The 23,990-nt window shown below is 48.9% G+C and overlaps 1 protein-coding gene across 1 annotated transcript; it reads left to right on the top strand.

Moving 5' to 3' along the window:
• The first annotated feature begins 544 nt into the window (after positions 1-544).
• Positions 545-18,716, top strand: LOC105744866 (zinc finger protein 383-like). The gene is made up of 6 exons (XM_071209506.1): positions 545-611; positions 4,442-4,536; positions 10,271-10,397; positions 10,946-11,077; positions 11,772-11,876; positions 14,618-18,716. Exons 2-6 carry the CDS (start codon positions 4,477-4,479, stop codon positions 15,766-15,768), a joined length of 1,575 nt encoding a protein of 524 aa, XP_071065607.1. The 5' UTR covers positions 545-611; positions 4,442-4,476; the 3' UTR covers positions 15,769-18,716.
• Positions 18,717-23,990: the final 5,274 nt, after the last annotated feature.

Here is a 23,990-nt window from a genome sequence, read left to right as displayed (position 1 = left end):
ATTACACTTCACTTAAAATAATTCCTTAGTATCACAAAATATCCAGAGTTCAGTTTCTCCAAGAGAAAAGACGAACTATTTTAAAGCTCTTTTCCCTCCCATGAAGGCAGCCTAAGCTCGTGACCGCCCTGGGTGCGGTTTTCCTCCTTCGCTTTTCCGTCTGGCGCCTGGATCCGGGCTGACCAAGGCTGAGAAGACAGGCTCGCTGTTCGGGGGCGGGGGGCGTCTCTGAGCCTAGCCCCCAGGTAAGGGGGCGGAGTGCAGAGCGCGAAGCCCGCCCCTGGCCGAGCGCTCCCCCCCGCTGTGGGACCCAGTCCGGGGGTTGGGGGGACGCGACTTCTCGCCCCCTCCCTACCCCCTCCCCACCACCTCCGGCCCCCTCCCCATCCCCTCCGGCCCGATCGCGCTCACTCCCGCCCCATCGGCCTGGGACTACATTTCCCAGCGGGCCTCGCGCTCCTTCCGGGTTCACACTCCTCGGCGGACTCGCGGCCCCGAGCGCGGGGCCTTCTGGGGCTTGTAGTTCGGCGGGCGGCGCTGGGGCTGGTGGGGTCGGGGTTTGAATTCCGCCCGCCCGCATTCTGCACCGGGCAGGAGGGCTGCGGAGAGCGGTGGGTCCGCGGAGCGAGAGAGTGGCCGGCGGGCTGGGGCCTGCGGGGGCGGCCTGCGGGGGCGTCTGCATCTGCCCCCGCGGGAGCCGAGGGTCGCGGGATGCGCCCTCGGGGGCGCGTGAATGGAGGTCGGAGTGGCAGGGTGCCCGCGGCCACGCTGCTGTCTCGAGTGCGTCTGGCGGGGTGGCGGGCCTGCGGGGACGTGAGAGAGGGGTCGGCCACCAGCAGGTGGATGAGCGGGGAAGGGGTCGCTAGAGTAGCTGTGGGGGTGCCCGGGCTGGGGGGTCCGATCCGAGCGTGGGGCGAGGTGCGTGGCCGTGCGGGGCGGGCGGCTGTATCGTGCAGCTGTGTTTCACACCCGCGTGTCTGCGTGTCACGGCGGGCTGGGAGTGGACTGGGCCAAACTGCCCGCGTGTTCCGACTGTGTGTGTGGGGGGGGGGGGCCCTGCCGTGCAGGAGGGCGTTTTTGACAGTTTCAGCGTGGCTGCGTGTGACTGTGGTGCGTGGAAGGGCGTCTGAGTGCGTCTGTGTGATTGCAGCCAAGTCTGGTTGTGTGTCTGGATTGGGGGTGAGTTTGTGTCAGACCACGTGAGTGTGGCTGAGTCCGCCGGTGTGTGAGTTTCTGTGAGCCTTGGTGAGTGGTGAATTCTTGTCCAACCCTGCGTGTGTGGCCAGGTGGGGTTGTCTGATTCCGTGTCTGATTGCATGTGTGAGTTTGTAGTGTGTCTGTGCCTGCCAGTGTGATTGGGTGTATTTTTTAAAAGCAGTTTTATTGAGATATATTCACATACCATGCAATTTATCCAAAGTGTACAACCAGTGGCTTTTAGTATAATCACATTGTGCATTCATCACATTTGTGTGTATTTTAGGATGTGCCTGTGTGATTGTGTATTTGTGTTTGTGTGCATATATGTGTGTATCTGAGTCTATGTATGTGATTTCTGTGTGCATTTAGGCCTGTGTCTTTGTGATTGGGTGACTTTGTATGTACCTGAGTGTGTGCTTGTGTCGGTTTGTGTGATTACGAGTCTGTGTGACTGTGTAAGGTTGTGTGTCTGGTTGGGCCTGTGTAATTGCATGACCCCGCGTGTATGCTCGTGTGATCATGAGAGTTTGTGCCTAAGTGCGTGTTTGTGCGGATCCGGATCTGAGTGTGTGGCTTTGTGCCCCGGCGTGTGAGCTCGCGCGTGTCTGTGGCTGCGAGTGGGTTCCTCATCCGAGCCTGGACGTGCGCGCGTATCCACCCGAGTGTGCCTGGTTTCCGTCCTGGCCCACGTGCCTGGCGTCTGTGTTCGGTGGACGCACCCTCTCGGCGCCTGGGTGTGTAGCGGGGCAGGGGGTGTCCGTGGGCGCCCGCGCCTGCTCCTCCGCGCTCTGACCCGCGCAGTCCCGGGCCCGCGGAGCGGACGCGCCGGCCCCCGCCCCGCCTGGCCTGCAGGGCAGAAGAGCCCACGGGGGCGCGGCCGGCGGCAGCTCCCACGGGCCGCCCGCGCTCTGGCCCGTAGGGCAGAAGACCCCAGGGGGCCGAGGGCGGCGGCAGCTCCGGGGCGTTTCTGAGCCGAGGGGCGACAACGCGCCCGCGGATTTCTCCGGCCACGGAGGAGAGAAGAGCGACCCGGACGGGGCCGGCCCGGAGGAGGGGACGGCCGGGGTCCCCCCCGACTAGCCCGGTACTCCAGGACCGGACCGCAGTGTTTTAGTGGGCAGGAGGGCCAGGCCTGGGGGCGTGCTAGTCTGATGGGGAAGGCAGGGGGCTTCCCCGGGGGCTCCAGGTGGCTGGAGGGGGCAGGTACGGGTCAGGGGGCCGTCACCGACTTGGCCTGCCGGGGCCGAGGAGAATGATTTGGGGGGGGGGGGCCTGAGGGCAGTTTGGGGGTCGTGGAGCTGCGGGGCGCCCCGTAGGAGACGTTTTGGGGGCCTGAGAAACCGCGGAGGCGGATACCGGGTCGCGAAGACGGCTTGGGATATAGTCCCCCAGGCGAGCCTGCGGGTGTGCGCCCGCGCGGGGATGCGCCTCTCCGAGAAGGCACTTCCTCTGGGCGAGTGGGTCCCCGGTGAGGTGGGGGGTGAAATGGGGTGTCCACTGCCCGGAAGGGTGGCTCGGAGTTTCGTGGAGTCCGTTTGCAGGTGCGCATGTGCCCGCCGGCGCCCCACTCTCCGGGTGTACAGCGGCTATTTATTTTTTTTAGTGTGCATATTATTCTTCTAACCTTAGTAAATTATCATAATTACAGTTTCAATATGGAAAGATAGATTTGCATGTTCACATTCTTAATTGAAACATATAATAAAAATAAAATTAGGGAATTTTACTGAAGTATAGAAAGAATTCTTTGTAAAGATACCTTAGAAGATCTAACTGAATTCTGGAAATCAGAATTACAGTTATATATGTTTCTATGTTTTTCCTATATAATATTGCTATCCAAATGAATTAAAAATAGAACAATTACTATGCATATTTGAATACTTTTAAATTTCCAGCTGACTGGCATAATTTATTTAGTACTGCAAGTTATTGTTTTAAAAGATTATTTAAAAAAAGATTATATAAAAAAGATGATTATGACATATGAGATATTTATGCAGTTGAAATTTCTAAATACAAACTATTAAATTAGAAAATATTTCTAATAATATTTCTAAACGTTCTTGACCTGAACTTTTTTATATTTTTATTTTTTTAATTTAAAAATGTTTCTCTTTATTTTTTTTAAATGTTACATTAAAAAAATATGAGGTCCCCAAATACCCTCCACCCACCTCACCCCACTCCTCCCACATCAACAACCTCTTTCATCACTGTGGGACATTCATTACATTCGGTGAATACATTTTGGAGCACTGCTGCACCAAATGGATAATATTTTATATTGTAGTTTACATTCTCCCCTAGTCCACCCTGTAGGCCAGGGTAGGACATACAGTGTCCAGCATCTGTCCTGCAGTACCACCCAGGACAACTCCAAGTCCTGAAAATGCCCCACATCACATCTCTTCTTCCCTCTCCCTACCCTTAGCAGCTACTGTGGCCACTTCCTCCACATCAATGCTACAATTTCTTCCATTATTAATCACAATTGTTCCATACTAGAATATCAGTAAGTCCACTCTAATCCATACTTTATTCCTCCATCCTGTGGACCCTGGGATGGTGATGTCCACTCCACCTCTATATCGAGAGGGGACTTAGATTCCACATGACTGATGGATGCAATTCTCCCGCTTGCAGTTGTAGGCACTCTTGACTCCCTGGTGTCATGGTTGACCTTCACCTCCCTGTTAGCTGGCCAGGGTAAGTTCAATAAACCAGAGGGTAGGAGTGCAAGTCTGCTGAGGCCCAGGGCCTGGCCGTCACCTGGATAGTCCAGGGATTCAGGTCCCGAGTACGCATCAATCCCAGTGCCAACCACAGGTCCAGTAAGCGTGGCAGAAGAGGTGATGGAGTTGGACTCAGATGTGACCTTTCTACACATGCCTCTTCTCTTACTTTTGCAGGGGGTATTGGCAAACAGGATGCCCCCCTGAGGAGTGGGCTTCTCCGCGTGGCCATGGAATGACTGTGCAACCTGAAAGTGTTTCCTCCAGCAAAACAGCAGGGCAGGAGGAGGGGAAGGGGGGAAATAAAATAAAATAAATCTTTTAAAAAAAGGGTTGCCATGAAAAACCAGATAAGCTAGTAGGCATGAAGTGCTTGGCAGAACCCCCGGCAGGTGGTAATGCTGGGTTTGCGTTGACTCCGTCCATCATTTTGTTAATTATTATATTATTGGTTTCCCACCCCTCGGAGGGGAGGATGGCTGCATGACTTCTTGTTTCTCCCCCAGCCCTGCCTTCTCAGAGCCGCACTCGTCCACCAAAAATGCTCCTCAGTAAGAAGGGACGAATGCCCGCCAGAGACCCCCCTCCGGCATGGAGCACGGTAAGCTGGCGCCTTCTCTCTCGGACCAGAGGCCGGTTCAGAGAGGGCGGCCGTAGCTGACACCCTCCCCGGCTCTGGCATCCCCCACGCACGTGGGTCCCACGGGGGGCTTCTCCTGGGCCACTGCCCTCTTTCCTAATTCTGCTCTCTGCCCACACGGCGCCCCTGCCTTCGCGTGGTGTTTCCGTGGTGATTGCTGCTGCCGGCAGCGTTTCTTTCTTCATCTGCTTCTCACGCCTCTGCTCCTCCATCTGCTCCGGGAGGGCAGGAGCCCTTTCTCTCCGGGACGTGTGCCCAGCGCCTGGAGCAGTCCACGGAGGGGCCGGCGCTGCGCACACGCTCCTGGAGTTGTGGGAGTCGGCGACAGGTCTCTGGCGGGGCAGGCGGCCAAGGCTGTAGCCACCCCGAATCCATTCCGCCCCCCTCTGCTGACACCCTGGATCCCTCTTCCGAGCCTACCCAGTCCACCCCCAGCCCTGCCCCAAGCCACACGCTGGCCGGACGGGTCAGTGCGTCCTGCCCCAGGCCGCTGGGCTCGGCTGGGCGTGAGGACGACCCCAGCCACTTCCCGGGCTTGCGGTCTGGAGGCACAGGAGCCCGGAGCTCAGGGGCAGCGGGCGCAGCCGGCGGGGAAAGGAGGCCACGGGGCAGGGGCAGGCGCGGGGACCAGGAGCTCAGAGGCAGAGGGCGCAGCCGGCGGGGAAAGGGGGTCGCGGGACAGGAGAAGGCGCGGAGCCCCCTGGAGCTCAGGGGCAGCGGGCGCAGCCGGCGGGGAAAGGGGGCCGCGGGACAGGAGAAGGCGCGGAGCCCCCTGGAGCTCAGGGGCAGCGGGCGCAGCCGGCGGGGAAAGGGGGCCACGGGGCAGGGGCAGGCGCGGGGACCAGGGGCTCAGGGGAAGCCGGCGAGTAAAGAGGGCTGCGGGACAGGGGCATGCGCGGGGACCAGGCGCTCTGGGGAAGCCGGCGAGTAAAGAGGGATGCGGGGCAGGGGCAGGCGCGGGGCCCCGGAGCTTGGGGACAGCAGGTGCAGTGGCGGGGAAAGGGGGCTGCGGGGCAGGGGCAGGCGCGGGACCCCGGAGCTCAGGGACAGCGGCGGGGAAAGAGGGCCGCGGGACAGGAGAAGGCGCAGAGCCCCCTGGAGCTCAGGGGCAGCGGGCGCAGCCGGCGGGGAAACGGGGCCGCGGGGCCGGGGCAGGCGCGGGACCCCGGAGCTCAGGAGCAGCCGGCGGGGAAAGGGGGCCGCCGGACAGGGGCAGGCGCGGGACCCCGGAGCTCAGGGGCAGCGGGCGGGGAGAAAGGGACGCGGGGCAGAGGCAGGCACCGGACCCCGGACCTCGGGGACAGCAAGTGCAGCCGCAGGGGAAAAGGGGCCATCGGACAGGGGCAGGCGCGGGACCCCGGAGCTCAGGAGCAGCCGGCGGGGAAAGGGGGCCGCCGGACAGGGGCAGGCGCGGGACCCCGGAGCTCAGGGGCAGCGGGCGGGGAGAAAGGGACGCGGGGCAGAGGCAGGCACCGGACCCCGGACCTCGGGGACAGCAAGTGCAGCCGCAGGGGAAAAGGGGCCATCGGACAGGGGCAGGCGCGGGACCCCGGAGCTCAGGGGCAGCGGGCGGGGAGAAAGGGACGCGGGGCAGGGGCAGGCACCGGACCCCGGACCTCGGGGACAGCAAGTGCAGCCGCAGGGGAAAGGGGGCCGCGGCGGCAGGGGCAGGCGCGGGACCCCGGAGCTCAGGAGCAGCCGGCGGGGAAAAGGGACGCGGGGCAGAGGCAGGCGCGGAGCCACGGAGCTCAGGGGCAGCGGGCGGGGAAAAGGGACGCGGGGCAGGGGCAGGCACCAGACCCCGGACCTCGGGGACAGCAGGTGCAGCCGGAGGGGAAAGGGGGCCGCGGGGGCAGGGGCAGGCGCGGGACCCCGGAGCTCAGGAGCAGCCCGCGGGGAAAGAGGGCCGCGGGAGAGGGCCAGGCGCGGGACCCCGGAGCTCAGCGGCAGTAGGCGGGGAAAGAGGGTCGCGGGGAAGGGGCAGGCGCGGGGCCCCGGACCTCGCGGACAGCGGGTGCAGTCAGTGGGGAAAATGGGCCGTGGGGCAGGGGCAGGCGCTGGCCCGGAGCTCCCGATCCAGGTGCACAGCTCGGGTGCCCAGAGGACAAGAACATTTTCCCAGGAAGTTCTCAGGAAAGGCCCTTTAAAAAAAAAACTTTACTTGGAAGTAATTTAAAACTCACAGAAAATTTGCAAGGATGGTACACAGACCACCCAACTGCCATTTACTAACACTCCCCCTGTTTGTGCGGTCATCTGTGTGTGCTTTCTACATTATTTTCGTGACCGTTGGGCATAGGCTGCAGAATCACAGCCCGTGACCTCTCAATGCCTCAGCGTGTGTTTCCTAAAAATGAATATTCTCTTACATAACCGCAGCTCAGTTATAAGCTTCATCCATTTCATTCGGATACATTTTCTTTTTCTTTTTTTTAACCCACTTGTGTCTTTTTATTTTTTATTTATTTTTTTAATCGTCTTTTTTCTTTTTAACCTACGTTTTCTATTTAGGCGGTACCGGGATTGAACCTGGGCCCTCGTATGTGGGAAGCAGGCGCTCAGCCTCTGAGCTACACCTGGTCCCCCCTACTTTTATTTCTAATCTGTTGTCCATATTCCAGTCACATCAATGTGTTGAGCACTTTTTCCCTTCCGTGTGGGGTCCGGTCTAGGATCAGGTATTGATGAGCGGTGGCTCTGTCCCTTTAATGTCCTTTAATCTGGACGTTTCCTCACCCTCCCTTGTCTTTCCTGACCGTGACATTTCTAAAGCCACAGCCCCACCCAGCCTACTGTGGTTTACTGGTTGTCTCCCTCAAGCGGATTCGGGTCGTGCATTCCTCCCCAATACCACGTAAGTGCAGTGTGTCCTTCTCGGGGCACTGTGCTAGAGGCACACACCCCTCACTGATGGTGCTACTTTATGCATCCGGACAAGCTTTCCACCGTGTGCTTCTCCTTGTCTCCTTGCAACTTACATGGCATGGTGCCAGCAGCCTGTGAGCAGAGGGCTCTGACTGGCCCGTTCGGAGTCCCCTGCCTGCCACTGAGCCCATTGCCCGCTGGGAGAATGGACGACCCCCGTTGGCCCAGCCCGGGTCACGTGTCTGTCCCTGGGGGCCACGGGACACATGGTGCCCGCCTCTCCCAACCACGAGGACGGCCCGGCATTACTGTGGAATAAGGCAATGGCTCTCAGCTGGGGCAGTTTTGCCCCAGGGGGACACTTGGCTGTGTCTGGAGACAGCTTGATGGCCACAGCTGGCAGGGGTGTGCTGGCACCAGTGGGTGCAGGCCAGGGGTGCTGCTGAGCATCTTGCCCCAAAAAGAAGGATTCAGTCCCAAGTGCCTGTAGCGCCACGGCAGAGAAACCCTAGAATAGAGAAGAAGGGCCCTGCGAGCTGCCAGGAGCAGAGACCACCCTGGGAGTCCATTCTATGCCGCACAGCCGGGAGTGCCCGCAGGGAGAGACCACAGGCCCTCAATCTGCCCCTGGTTCGAATCCCGCCTCAGCCACCAACAGCTGCGTGCCCGTGGGCTAGTTCTCAGCTCCTCTGTGCCTCAGTTTCCTCACCTTTAAAATGGAGAGAGAGCAACAGAGGCTCCCTCGGGAGGATTAAACGAGATCCTAACACGCAAATGCTCGATTACGCCAGCCAGAAACAAGGTTTAATACAAACTGCTAATCGCTTCTGGCTGCTTACCGAGTGCCAGCATCGTGTTAGATGCTTTACATGGGAAAAGAAGTTTTTAACTTTTTTAAAAGCAAATCATTTTAGGACGGTGTGTAGAACATGGCTAAGGCAAAAGTACAAACGGCTAAGGTATTTTCAGCTCTAGGCGCCAGCCATTGTTATAGATTCTTTTCTTGGATTAACCCGTTTAATCTGCACACTACCTTGCTAGACACAGATATGGAAACTGAGGCATGGGAAAGTTGAGTCCTCGCCCAAGGTCCCACAGCTCATACGTGGCAAAGATGGAATTCAGATCCAGGCAGGCTGGCTCCCAAGGCTCCACGCCAGCCGCTGTACCAGGGGATCACCGCCTCAGCCTGCAGCACTAACGTTCTCCTCTTTCTTTTCCTTTCTCTCTCCTTTAAGCCGTTCCATTCGCTTTGGCTTTTCCTTGCCTACACACGACTCCTGCTCTGCTTTGCCTCGCAAACTCCTCCTCATCCTTCAAGACTTAGCTCCAGTATCACCTCCTCTTTCAAGACTTCTAGAGTTCGGGGAAAGCCCCGGTGCTCCCTTGCATCTCTGCCTTCTCTCCCACCTGCCGCCTCGCACCGTGACGTCGTCGTGACTCTCTCGCCCCTCTGCTCCCCGCTCTAGACTGGGAATCCATGAAAGACACAGGTTTGGCTGCTGTCATCTGACACTCTAAAATACAGCTGCTTAAATAAGACCGAGCTGGTTTTCTGTCGTGGGGCGGTCTATGTGGAAGCGACCAGGCTTCTTGACTCTTGTTCTCTGGCCCCACGTGGCTGAACACGACTCACCCCTGCGTCCAGTCCATGGTCTGGCCCGCAGGAAGGGGGAATAAGGGAAGGAGGAGATGAGCTTAGTCCCCCCAAGGGAAAAGCCTGGAAGATGCACCTGTCTCTTCTGCTCAGGCCCCATTGGCCAAAACCTAGCCACATGGCCTCACCTGGCTGCAAGAGAGGGTGGGAAATGTAGGCTTTGGCTGGGCAGCCATGTGCTCACCCATAGCTTCTATTGTGATAGGACAGACAGATATTCTATCTACCACGAGCCTTGTCTGAGATGAAGATTTGTCCCAGCACCAGGCCATGATGAATACATGAACAGGTGGACTTACTCTCCAGGACTGACTATCTTTCCCATTGACTGGAATCTCCCTCCCCACTTTTTAAACAGATATTCAGAATAGTAATTAACATTCTTGATCACTGAGCATATGCCAGGCACTGAGCTGATTTCTTTATGTATACTGACTCATTTGATCCTTAAGACAGCAGGGTCGCACAGGTGTTAGGTGACTGAGCCAGGATTCAAACCAGGCAGTCTGACTCCAGACTCTTAATGCTCTTAACCAGTACAGTGTCTGCCTCACAGATGTGCCTCACAGAGAATCCCAGATGGTTGTACAACTGGTGAGCAGCAGAACCTCTTCCAGGCCATTGATGACCCCAACATGCCATAGCATCTGCTCATATGCCCCTTGAGATACCACCACATAAATGCTGCATAACAACAAAGCCTCAAAGGCACGCAGTGATAAAGGTTTGGCTTCGTGACTCTGCTGATCTTTGCTGGGCTCACTCTTGGCTCGGCAAAGGCTGGCCACCAGTTGATCTAGGCCAGCTTCTGCTTGGTGCTGGGGGTAATCTGGCTCTTGTCCCACATCTCTCATCTTCTGTCAGGCTGGCCTGAGCACGTGCTCATGGCAGTGACAGAGGCACAAGAGAGGGGAATGTCGATTGCACAAACACTTTTCCAACTTCTACTTATATTGTGTTTGTTAACATCCACTGACCAAAGCAAAAGTCCCATGGCCAAGCCTAGATTCAGACATGGCAAAGCGCTTGGATGAACTGGGGCCATGTTTGCAATCTACCACAATGCAGAACATGGAATGCTTCCCATACCTTCCATTAGCTTTTCACCTACATTCTTGGGCCAGATGAGGGGCCAGTTCCTGGGTGAACAGGAACAGGCGTTTGGTGTTACAGCAACCAGTGATCTTCAAGGACGTGGTCATATACTTCACCCAGGAGGAGTGGCAGCTGCTGACACCTGCTCAGAAGGACCTGTACAAGGATGTGATGCTGGAGAACTATGGGAACCTGTCCTCTCTGGGTAAGGGTAACCTCTCTGGAGCTCAGCTTGGGCCCTTGAGATTGGCTCATTGATTTTAAAAGGCTGCAAGGCTTCCAGAGCACTTGGCCAAGTTCTGTCCTAGGACTGGGCTCAGCCACTGAGGTTTTAATAGCGTTGGCTTCATCCTCTGGTTCTCTCTGCTCATGATCTCATTAGAGCTGCCAACAGCTCCAGGGGCACTTGCTGAGCAGCATTCGTAGCAGAAGGTATTTGTTCTGGGTGTTTCCCCAAGAAGTCCTGACTTTCACTCTGATTGGACCTGGCTTCAGTCCCATAACCACAGCAAAAGTATTCCCGTGGCCAGTGGCCATGAACAGGGTGATTGGCTGATGTGCTCTGTGAGGGTAGTTTCAGCTTCCTAGAAATAGAAATGTAAGCTGGTGGGATGGAGAGGTGGGGCAGAAGGATGGGGTGGAGGCTAGGGAAGCCCTTGCCCCAAGAATCCTCTACAGGTTTTTCTATACAAACATTTGCTTTGAAAATGGGTTCTGGGAGGCGATCAACACTTCTTTCCTTCTGTGGAGCAGAGCATCAGTTTTCCAAACCAGAGTTGATCGCCAAGTTGGAGCAAGGGGAAGAACCTTACATCAAGGAAAGAGACATCCCTGAAGCTCCCTGGCGAGGTGATGAGGGAATTGATGTAAACAACATCTCCATGGGTGAGTAGATGGGGATATCATTGAAATTTTCCATGGGAAATCTTCCCATAAAGTTCCATCACGCTTAGGGGTATGGGAAGAAAAGATGAGGCTGCAGGATACATTTCCTTCCAGGAATACTTTTGCATTCTTCTACCCTGAGAGATTCTTCCACTTTCCTGTTCTCAACCCCACAATTCTTTCTTCTCCCCCATCCTCTGTATCAGACTCTTTGGGTTGCAAGAGACAGAAAACCTAACTCAGTATCTTTGTACTGGCATTTCCTCTTACTGAGCTTTCTCTCACCCCACTTCCCCATACATGCATGCACACACATATACGCAGGCACACACATACTTTCCAAGACACTTTCCATCATATTACCCAGTTTTATTAAGTTTTTAGGATAAATCACTGCTTAGGACTCTTCTATTACTCTGTTGTTTGTCTCCTCACTCCTACTAGAACATAAACTAGAGCAGACACTTTGTCTGTCTTTGTCCACTACTTTATCTTCATTGCCTGTGCTAAAATAGAACTTTGAACTTTGTGCCTCTCCCCATCTTGTATAAATTTCTGTTTAGGGGAAAATTAGAAACAGAGTATTTTGCCTGCTTTGGAAGCTTCTGTATACAAGTGTTTTGTATAGTGGGGAGGGATTGAGGACAGTATTTTCTTAACAACCTTGGCCCTTTCTATCCCCTATTTGTGAAAGAGTGCATCACATATGAGGGAGAGTCCTTTGATGGCAAAGCAAGGAGAACCTCAGAAACAAATATTGAAAGGCACGGAGTTTCAGCCAAGGACAAAGCATGGCAAGGTTGGATGACTCCGTCCACCTACCCAGCCATTCTCCCATCCATCCTCCCATTCATCCATTCATCCATTCATCCATTCATCCATTCATCCATGTGTCTTATAATTAGGATTCGGAAATAAGGTGGCTGTTAAGGGGATATGTATTAACTGTGTATTTATACGGAAAAACAAAGTCAGACTTTTTCTTACAGAATGTAAGTATTTTTAGGCAGAAAAGTTTGAAAATGAGGACTGACTTTTCCAACTAGGTTAAATAGCAGACTCTTTCCATAAATTAAAAGACACAAATCGGGAAGCGGACTTGGCCCAATAGAAAGGGCGTCCGCCTACCATATGGGAGGTCTGCGGTTCAAACCCCGGGTCTCCTTGACCCATGTGGAGCTGGCCCATGTGCAGTGCTGATGCACACAAGGAGTGCTGTGCTGCGCAGGAGTGTCCCCCGCGTAGGGGAACCCCACATGCAAGGTATACGCCCTATAAGGAGAGCCACACAGCGCAAAAGAAAGTGCAGCCTGCCCAAGAATGGCCCCCCACACACGGAGAGCTGACACAACAAGATGACACAACAAAAAGAAACACAGATTCCCGGTGCCGCTGATAAAGGATAGAAGCAGTCACAGAAGAACACACAGTGAATGGACACAGAGAGCAGACAACTGGGGGAGGGGGGCGGGGAGGAAGGGGAAAGAAATAAATTTTTAAAAAATAAATCTTTAAAAAAAAAGACAAATCTGCCAATATTTTGACAAAAATATATTTAAAGCAAAGATAAAAACATTTAGTATCTTACTGGCATAGCTTTATAGAAATGCACACTACGTTGACTCCTCCAACCATTTCTGAGAACATTAGGTAAGACAGGACCCTTGTAAGTGAAGAGTAGCATAACTTTATATATATATATTCATTAAATACATGATGATCCACTTCTTTAATCCATTCAATAAGTACATATTCATGAGATTCACCTCATTTTTCTTAAGTTATTGAGATTTCAATATAAGAAAGCAGAATAAATTATTATAATAAGGGGGAAATCCACTGTAACAAAATGCACCATCATTTATTGATTCAAAAATACTTATTAAACACCTACTTTGTGCCACTTGCTGTACTGTACTCTGGGATTTTAACATTAGGCAAAATATCAAAGCCCTCATCCTCATGAACTTTGCATTCAGAAGCCCTAGGCAGACAATAAACAAATAAATGCATGGACACATAACTTACCAGGTAGTTTTACATGCTATGATAAAAGATGATGAATGAAAAGGTGAATGAATTGAGATAGTAAATGACTCTGAAGACTGGCTAGCAAATTCATTTACAAGTCAGATCATTTCCACATCTGCATTTTCAACAAAATTGGAATTGAATCTAATCGGGTTGTCAGGGATAATAGGTCATAATAAGACTTTTTGCTTATGACTTGGAAGGACTTAAAAGAATTGAGTGACTCTTCTATAATAAAACTCCCTCCACATTTTTGCATGACCAAATTTTCTCACACTGTATATATTCATATGTCTATGTGTAAAAGTGTGTACATACATGTATGAACGTATACACACAAAAATAGGAATTGAATTACTATCAAACCTGAGCAATAAGTGGTATTTATCTATGAAACACCTGGGAAGATAGCTTATTCAGGTATATATAAAACATTTTACCTTCCACATTTAATAATTATCAAAATTAAATACACATATCATTTTGAATAATAGTATATAATACTGGTAAATATAATTTTAGCTCTCAGAGCCTTATGATCATTGAGAATTTTTTAACTTAAAAATTTGAATTCATATATTCTTGTCTGTTTGCAGAAAAGTATTCTTTCAAGCTTAACAGTCTATGACCTTAGAATAAAATTCTGTGGGGACATGCAATTGTAAACGATTTCAAGGAGAAACAAAAGAATGAGTTTAATTTTTACCTTCTAAAGGGACTTTTACAAACATAATGTTGAGTGAAAGGACGCTTGAGTCACACCTCCACAAAAAGTGCGCATTTTATAAGATTACATTTATGTAACGTGCAGAAGCAGGCAAAGCTAATCCACACTGTGGGAAGTCAGGATAGTGTTTTTCCTAGGGGAGAGGGGCTGATGACTGGAATGGAATAGAGTGGGAAAGGCTTCTAGGATACTGCCTCCGGGGTGCTGCTTTAGGGGGTGTTTTCTGGGGTACTGTCTTCTGTGGTGCTGTGTCTTCATAATATAGTATTGTGTACATGAATATGCTCAGTTTATGAATATTACATTTTACACTTAAGATTCACATACTTTTTCTGTATGCACGTTATAGTCCAGTAAAACAAATTTTTTAAAAAGATTTATTTATTTATTTAATTCCCCCCCCTCCCCCGGTTGTCTGTTCTCTGTGTCTGTTTGCTGCGTCTTGTTTCTTTGTCCGCTTCTGTTGTCATCAGCTGCACGGGAAGTGTGGGCGGTGCCATTCCTGGGCAGGCTGCACTTTCTTTCGCACTGGGTGGCGCTCCTTGCGCGTGGGGCTCCCCTACGTGGGGTACACCCCTGCGTGGCAGGGCACCCCTCGAGCGCGTCAGCACTGTGCATGGGCCAGCTCCACATGGGTCAAGGAGGCCCAGGGTTTGAACCGCGGACCTCCCATGTGGTAGACGGACGCTCTAACCACTGGGCCAAGTCCGTTTCCCAGTAAAACAATTTTAAACAAAAATAAAAATGACATAAAATACACTGGGACTCTAAATCTCTTGCAGATGGGAAGACTGAGAGCAATGGGAAGACATCATCTCCAAAACAAGGGAGTTCTAAGAGGTCGTCACAGGGGAAGGTAAAGAAAATAATCCAAAGACGTGGCCCCCAGGTTGCTAGGGCAGAGAGAGCCTTGAAAAGCAAGGACAGGTCACTGCGAGACATGCAGGAACCTGACCCAAAGCCAGCCACAGACTCATGCCAAAAAAACCTCCCTGGCAGGAAAAGGCGTGAATCTGTGGTCTTGAGGAGACGCTTGACTCGCACGCCCACAACTGTAACACCACAGAGCATTCCTAGAGGAAAGAAAACTCCGAAGAAGGATTCTCATGAAAAACCACAGGATTCAGACCTTAAAAATCCTCCAAAAGTCAAAAAGGGGAAGGCTCACTTTCAATGCAAAGAATGTGGGAAAACCTTCAACCAAACCCTCCACCTTATCGAGCATGAGCGGATTCACACTGGGGAGAAACCCCACAAATGTGACGCGTGTGGGAAGTCCTTCAGGCATAGCTCGTACTTCTTTACGCACTACAGAATCCACACAGGAGAAAGGCCCTATAAGTGTAAGGAGTGTGGGAAAGCCTTCAACAGCAGTTCCACCCTCAGTAGTCACTACAGGATCCACACAGGGGAGAAGCCCTTTAAATGTGACGAGTGTGGCAAAACCTTCAAGCAGAGCACAAAGCTTACTCGCCATCGAAGAGTGCATACTGGGGAAAAACCCTACCAGTGCAGTGAGTGTGGCAAATCCTTTGGCCGCGGCTCATCCCTGACAGAGCACAAGAGGATTCACACTGGAGAGAAACCTTATCAGTGTAAGGTGTGTGGGAAAGCCTTCAGATGCAACTCCCATCTTTCTGAGCATCACCGAATTCATCAGGAGGACAAGGCCTTCCAGTGTAAAGAGTGTGGGAAGAATTTCCGAAATGGCTCCCACCTTTCAGAGCACAAGAGAATTCATCTGCTGGGAACCCGAGAAGACTGCCAGGAAGGTGGCGAAGCTTTCACCGGCAAGGCGGCGCTTCTTAAGCACCAGAAAAGCCACGATGAGGATTACCTCTATCAATGCAGAGAATGCAGAAAGACCTTCCGGTGTAAGTCGAGCGTCCGAAGACATAAAAGAAGGCATGCTTGCAAGAAGCCCTGTGTGTGAGCTGAATGTGGAAAAGCTTTCACCAACAGCTCAGCCCTTCTTGACCACCGCAAAATTCATGTAGAGAAACCGTATCCATGCACAAAATGTGGGAAAGCCTTCAGGCGGGGCACATCCCTGACACAGCACCAGAAAATACGTGCTAGAAAGGGAAAGTAAATAAATGTGAAAGAGCCTTTGGCTGGAACTCACACCTTCATGGTCAAAAGAGAAGCCAAAATGGAGGGAAACTACAGTAGTGGACATTTCCTTCATTTCTCATCAGAGGTTTTCTATTTGACCAGTGGTTCTCAACCAGGAACCATTCTGTCCCTCCCCCAATATCTGGAGACATTTTTGGTATCTCAACTCAGAGGTGGAGAGGCTGCAGGATGTTGCCAATCCTGCAATAACAGGACAGCCCCTCACAGCAAAGAATCATCTGGCTTCAAATGTCAATAGTGGTGCTGTTAAGTAACCCTGTTTTAGGCAAAAGCACTGTGGGTAATTGAATTTGAGAAGGAATTTAGGTATAGTTTTATGTGCCTTCCAATACAATGGCTACTAACTACGTGTGGCTATTTAAATTAATCAAAATTAAATAACATTTAAAATTCAGTTTCTTGGTCACACCAGCCACATTTCAAATGCTTCATGGCCAGATGTGGCTAGTGACCACCAGACTAGATAGTGCAGGTATAGAACATTTGCATCATCACAGAACGAGCTATACAGCACTGGTTTATATCTCCTAAATTATCGGGATTATCACCCAGCATACCTTGAGAAAGCGAGACTGTGGGAGACAGCTGGGGGAGATGAAACTTGTATTTTCAACACAGCTGAATGTAGCCTTTTATAAATTGCTTTTGGAGAATTTCTTTGCATCCTGGTGCCTCGAGCACTTTGACGTCTCAGGATGGGCAAGTGCCCTGCCCACAGGACGCCGCCCTTGTGCTTGGGGCAGGATACCCAGCACTTCCCGACAGTGTTGCTGACAAGCGCTAACAGGTCCTGAGCACCTTCCCATGCTGAGCAGGTGCTGGGCACTTCCCACAGCGTATCTTACTCAGTTCCCCCTGGAGCACTCGGACATAGGAACCATTGTGATCCTCGTTTTCTAGGGAGACTAGCCAAGCTTTTGAGAGCTTTTGCTATTTTTTTAATGATTATTCTTTCAAAACTTGAACATGGAGCAAGACTATTGCTATCTTTATATTGCACTCTTTCAAATGCACACAATTTGAATTTTCACAAAAACATTTAATATATATATATATATATCCGTTAACATTTCTGTCTAGACTGTCCTTGAGTACAGGAAGCAGTTTAGATTTACTTGTGGCCTGAGAGGACAAAGAAAAGACTCTGAACCAGAGGTCAGCAAGTTAGGTCCCTGGGCCAAATTTAGCCCGCTGCCTGTTTGCAGCAATACAATTTTATTGGAACACACTTGTATCCACTCATTTACACATAGTCTACAGCTGCTTTAGTGCTACAACAGCAAAGCTGAGTCATTGCGACAGTGACTAGGTAATATATTTACCATGTGACCCTCGAGAGGGTCTAGAGAAAAAGTTCGCCAAATCCTGCTCTAACTAACCAACCACCTGAAATGAATAAGGGTAAAAGTATGGAGCTGTTAGAGGAAGAAGAAGAGATACACTCTAAGGCAGAGGCTCGTGGACTTTTATGTCTGTGGCCAACAGCATAAAGTATATTTTATATTGCAATCCAGTACACACTATGTATCTATGTGTTTATATGCGTTGCATGTATGAACATACATTTGTACGTTCATGGAGAAGAGGTTTAATGTAACAATACCCTTATTACATGCATGCACCGATTCTCTTTCACTTGAAAAATGCTGGTTGCGACCTTCCAAATTGATTTCATCCACCATCCTAAGGTATGATCCACAATTTGGAAACCACTGCCCCTTTGGCTGGCAACATATGCTAAAATCAGAATCTGCCATTGCATCCTTTTTGAGATTCTCAGAGAGCCAGGAAGTCTAAGGCCCCCAGCTGGGGCTGTGGGTGGCATCCCCATTGGAGGACATTTCAGAAAACAGAAGGTGGAAAACACCAAGATGTTCAGGCTGTGACTTTGTGTTTGCTCCAGAAATAGCTTGGAGAGTAGAGTGAGGTCTCCAGATAAGTCCAGGCTCTCTGGATTGCTTTTGTGTTTTCCAGGACATTTCCTTGCTGTCCCCTTCCTGATATTGGGAAAGCTGGAGGCTCCACAGATCTCTTAAGAGTGGGATTAAAAGAGGACGGCTGGGACTCTCCAAGGATGCTGGTGGTACTTTAATAGGGAAGAACATATGATTATCTGGACATTATCTTCGGAGTGGGGCTTGGGTGGGTGGGGAGGACTGTGTATGGCAGGTTATTGTTATTGCTGTTGTCTATGAAACAATTTGAGTGTGGGGAGGGGTGGGGGGATGGAGGGGGTTCCTCTGGTACAAACAAAGAATGTGTCTGTATATATTCACCAGGATGTTTTTGGTTGCAAGTAACAGGAACCCAATTCACATTACCTTAAATGAAACCAACAACAACAAAAGGAAATTTATTGCCTCACAGACTTGGGAAGGCTCCTGGATTGAAGGATCTTTGACATGACCAAGAACCTCAGAGACTGGAATCAAGAATTTCCTGTGGTCGGAATGTGTTGCTCATCTCTTATCTCTGGTCCTCTCTGTGTATATTTGCCTTGACCTTCTATTAACAGACAGGAGCATTCTCCATGACGGGGGAAACAGCCAGGGGACCTTAGGGGAAAGAGGTCTTTCTCCCACAGACTTTGCATCAGTCACAGAGAAGGGTCCCAATTAGGCTGCTGGCGGGAGCGTTAAGAAATCTATCTTTTTGTTTGTGTGGTTGTACTGGGGATGTGTCGCTTTTGTCATTTTTGGGTCATGTTTAACAGTGTGAATAAACAATCGCTCTGGCTGGAGGAAACAGAGGTGGAAGCATGAATGCCACTTAGAAGGCTGTTGTGGTCCCCAAGGTGAGATAATGGTGGCTCGGACTCAGGTGGTGTGACAAAGGGGATGGACAGAAGTGGAAAGCCTCAGGACAAGTGTATCAGTTTGCACCAACAACCGCTGGGTGTGGGATGTGGGAGGTGAGGGAGAAGCAGGTGTCCTGGATGACTCCCTGGAGTCTGGCCTGAGCCAGTGGAGGGGCCAGATCGACGATGGGCAAGACGCAGGAGGAACAGAAAGGGGACAACAGGGCGATCAAGTTAACTTGGTCTACAGTCAAGGGTGTGTCGGCAAGAGCTGAGAGTGTGCACGAAATTTACAAACAATTCATCGACATTTGTGTCTGTTTTTGTCAGATTGCCTCAACATTCACGGTGTTTCCTCCCACCTTGTGTCACTGCCTAGGAGTGTGGTACAGCCCAATCTGCCCTGCTCTTGCAGGCCAGGATTGAGGCTTGATGGTTAATGAGTCCATTCATTCATTTATTCCAAAATCATTTACCGATACCATAAAAAGTCAAAATATGAATGACAAACTGAGAAAAAGACATATTAGAGGCAAAAGATCAGTGGCACAGGTTCAGTGGTGGCCATTCTGGTAATCTTTGCAGAGCGAAGGGCTGAGTGCAGCCTAAAGGCCCATCCAAAGGGAACTGGCTAAACAAATGATGATAAAGTCATTCAGGAGAATAGTCTTCCACCATTATACAAAGAGGAAAGCTGTTTTGTATGCACTGATACAGCAATATTTCCGAAATTTATCGATGTGTTAGCAGATTAAAGCAAGGAATAAAACAAATGACAAAGAAGTTTATAGGATAGGGTATCATTGGTATAAAATAATTGGGAGGAGATGGAAATTTTATATATATTTTACATATGTATGTCTATATACACACATGCATATACAAATATATCCACACACATTATTTTTGAAAGCATATGCCAGAAATATTGGTAATATCGATAGGGGTTGACACAGGGGAAAGGATCAGGATGGCAGGTAGACTTGCAGTGGAGGGGACTGATACCTTTCACTACATATCAATTTCACTCTTACAAATTTTCACCACTGTGGCAGAAAGCACTGGTCCCCTGATGGCAATTCCTCCTTTCTTCCATGGTATTAAACTTGTGATTTTCAGCTGCCACCTGTTGTCTGGAATAAAGGTGGCATTCTCATGCTCCCTTGTAGCCAGCCATGGCCATTCTGATAATATTCTGGCCAAGGAGGAGTAAGGGTAAGGGGCCTTTCTTAAAAGACAGCTGGCACACATCCTTTGCCCCTCAGCAGTCCTCTTCTCTCTCCTGCTGCTGGGAATGTGCCTTAGAGTCCTGGTCCCGTCTTGGACCTTGATTATGAGGAGCGGTGGAGTGTGAGCTGGAAGAGCCTCTTGGTTCCTCGATGACTTGGTGCTGCCGAGCCACCACGGGCCCTTCACTGCCTGCCTCTGTGCTAGCTCTTTCCAGTGGAAACATAATGAGAGCCACAGTTGGCATTAAAATTTTGAGGGGGGCGAGCAGACTTGGTCCAGTGGTCTACCACATGGGAGGTCCGAGGTTCAAATCCCGGCCTCCTTGACCCATGTGCAGCTGGCCCACACGCGGTGCTGATGCACACAAGGAGTGCCGTGCCACGCAGGGGTGTCCCCGCATAGGGGAGCCCCACGCACAAGGAGTGCGCCCCATAAGGAGAGCCTCCCAGCATGAGAGAGAGTGCAGGCTGCCCAGGAATGGTGCCACCCACACGGAGAGCTGACACAACAAGATGACGCAACAAAAAGAAACACAGATTCCCGTGCCGCTGACAACAGAATCAAAGAAGAACATGCCACTACATGGATTTATTTATTTATTTTGCTCCCCTCCCCCCGCCCCAGTTGTTTGACACAGAGAACAAACAACTGGGGCGGGGGGAGGGAAGAGAAATAAATAAATCTTAAAAAAAATACATTAATAAATATAAAAATTTTGAAATAGCCACACTAAAAAATTAAGTAAAACAGACGAAATCAATTTTAACAACATTTTAATTTAACCCAATATTTCTGAAACATTACCATTTCAACACTTAATCAAGATTTAAAAGTATTAATAAGATAGTTTACTTTTTTACATTAAGTCTTCAAAATCTGATGAGCATTTTATACTTAAAGCACACCTCAATTTGGACTAGTCACACTTCAAGTGCTCAATTGCCACATGTGGCTAGTGGCTGCCATACTGGATAACGCAAGCCTAGGCATTCACCCAAAAGAGAAACACAGAGCTATCTCAGTACAGCATAGCTTTTTTGGGGGGTCTATGTTGTACCTGTACCTAAATAACTGATACCATTCCATGTATATATTTAAAGTTTTTTTTGAAGTATTTTATTCAGTTAATCAAAACTCTATGAAGGGCCATTTAAAAATCTTGATCAAAATGACACGCATGAATGCTTGCCTCAGCAATTCCACTGCAGGGGATTTTTCTTACCAATAGATTTTCACAGCAGAATTGCTGGAGATCAAGGCTATGCAACAAAGAACAGAAAACAGCAGTCAGGAACTAGTTAAATAAATTAGATTACACCATACAAAGGAACCCCAAGCTGGTGAAAAAAAATGAGGAAACTCTGCATTGATTTGAAAAGCTATCCGAGATACCCAGGAAGTGAAAAGAAATTAAGGTACAGATCAGTGTGTATAGTGCGCCACCTTTTGTTTAAAAAAAGAAGGAAATGTGAATATTTGTATTTATGCAAACACATATATGCATTACAGTTAAAGAAACATAATCATATGTATGTAAACATGTAATAAACAAATGTATCAATATATGTCATGTGATATATCTTGTTTCATTATGTCTTATGTTAAATTCCATTACATTTTATTCCATATAAATATGTCCTGAATATATATAATGTATGCATATAAACCTATTTCTATAATAATCACACAGATGTGATATATGCACATACAAATACATATAGATATGTACAACCTCTATATGTATAAATAAATTCTGAAATGATATATAAAAGTAATTATTGCGGTTATCTGTGCGTATGTGTGTTTGTGGTGGTAAAAATTTGGTGGACAGGCCACCTGGTAGGAGGAAGTTTTTCTGAAATAATTTCAAACTTACAGGAGAGTTGTAAAATAGTACAAAACCAACACACCTCCATACCCAGATCCATCAATTTTAACATTTGCCACATTTGTTAAATCATCTACATCCATCTATTTTCTGAACATTGAGGATAGGTTTTATACACCATAATCCTGAACAAATTACTCCCCTGTATGTTTCTTAAGAACAAGGATATTCACTTATGTAACCATCTTAAGTGCAGTGATCAAGTTCAAGTAATCTCACATTGATATAAAGCTTACTAGCTGTAGTCCAATTATTCATATGTCCCAATAATGTCCCCTTGAGCCTTTTCTCCTCCTTTATTAGATCCAGTCCAGGATCACATATTGCATTTAATTGATAACGTCTCTTTAGTTGCTCTTTTATTATTATCATTATTACTGTGGAAACATATATACAACATAAACGTTCCTGTCTCAAACGCTCCCAAGCACGCCATTCAGTGAGATTAGTCACATTCACAATCTTGCAGTACCCTCACCACCATCCACTATCAGAACGTTCCCATCACCCTAAATGGAAAACCTACTATACATTAACTCTCCATTCCCCCTCCCCGTTAACCTGTTCTCTGCTTTCTGTCTCTATGAGTTTGCATATTACAGCGATTTCATATAAGTGGAATCACACAATATCCACCCTTTTGTGTCTGAAATTTCACACAACATGGTATTTTTAAAGTTCATCCATGTAGTGGCATGAACCAGAACTTTGTTCCTTTTTAAGACTGAGTAATGTCCCATTGTATGTAAATACCACAATTTGTTTACCCATTCATCTGCTAATGGACATCTGGGTTGCTTCTACCTTTTTGTTCTTCAATTATTACATTACTGCCTATCTTTGTATTTTTTAATTACATTAGTTGATTTTTGTAGTGAATACTTAGAATCCCTTCTCATTTCTTTCTGTGTATATTTTCCTAATATTTCTTTGTGATTATTTTGGGGCTTGTAGCAGTTTTATATTATTGATGAATTCCAAACAGAGATATTGGATTATGCTTGTAATCTGATCTGTACCTGGGCATGATTGAGTTATGATTAGGGCATTGAGTCCCTACCCCTTGGTGGGTGGAGACTCAAGGATAACAGGTGTGGCAAAGAACAAAGTTGAGGGTTTCTGAAGTTGGAGTTTTGATGTTGCAGTTTGATGCTGAAGTCTTAAGCTGGAGCCCCAAGAAGTCAGCAGAAGAAAGAGAAGCCAGCCTCAGGAGGAAAGAAAACTTGAACCCAGAGAAAAGCAAGTCCCAGGAACGTAGGAACCCAGGAAGCCTGAACCCTCACAGACGTCGGCAGCCATCTTGCTCCAAATAGACTTTGGTGAGGGAAGTAACTTATGCTTTATAGCCTGGTATCTGTAAGCTCCTACCCCAAATAAATACCCTTTATAAAAACCAACCAACTTCTGGTATTTTGCATCAGCACCCCTGTGGCTGACTAATACAGGGCCTAAACAACATACAAATCTATAACAATCTTGGTTGGTTTGATACCAACTTAACTTTGATACCATACACAAACTATGTTCTTATACTCTTCTATCCACCCACCTTTATGTAGTTCTTATCACAAATTACATATTTGTAGATTATGAGTCCAAAACCATTGATTTATCATTACTTATTATGCACTGAATTTTAGAGCCTCTGGGAAGTAAAAAGTGGTGTTACAAACCAAAAATATACTGGCATTTATATTTACCCATGTCATTACCTTTACTGGAGATTTTTATTTCCGCATGAAACTTTGATCTAGGATATAGTGTCCATTTCCATTCAATCTGAAGAATCCTTTGGGCATTTCTTGTAGGGTTAGGCTAGTGGTGATGAACTTCCTCAGTTTTTGTTTATCCGGGAATGTCTTAGTATCTTTCAGAGATTGAAAATAAATGTCTCCGGGAGACATTTTAAGGCTGTTAAAAGGTTTAAATTAGGAACTACAGGACGAACTATGATTCTTAACTCACTGGCCTAGTAGATAAGAGTTTTAAGCTAAACTTAAATTTCCCTATCTTGTCACACCTAGCCCTTCCCCCATAGCTCTTGCAAAGAGGAGACCCTGGGGGAGGGGGGAGGGTTGGTAGGTCAAGGAGCTTAGGAAAAACT

The sequence above is a fragment of the Dasypus novemcinctus genome, chromosome 18 (genome assembly GCF_030445035.2).
Source record: "Dasypus novemcinctus isolate mDasNov1 chromosome 18, mDasNov1.1.hap2, whole genome shotgun sequence".
NCBI lineage: Eukaryota > Metazoa > Chordata > Mammalia > Cingulata > Dasypodidae > Dasypus > Dasypus novemcinctus.
This window is presented reverse-complemented; position numbering and strand designations above follow the sequence as displayed.

Excerpts from the sequence above, each read along its gene's own strand:
- LOC105744866 (XM_071209506.1), top strand. The coding sequence starts at position 4,477 with ATGCTCCTCAGTAAGAAGGGACGAATGCCCGCCAGAGACCCCCCTCCG. Across the intron at positions 4,537-10,270 it reads CCCCTCCGGCATGGAGCACG|CAACCAGTGATCTTCAAGGA; the intron begins GTAAGCTGGCGC and ends TTGGTGTTACAG. Across the intron at positions 10,398-10,945 it reads TGGGAACCTGTCCTCTCTGG|AGCATCAGTTTTCCAAACCA; the intron begins GTAAGGGTAACC and ends TCTGTGGAGCAG.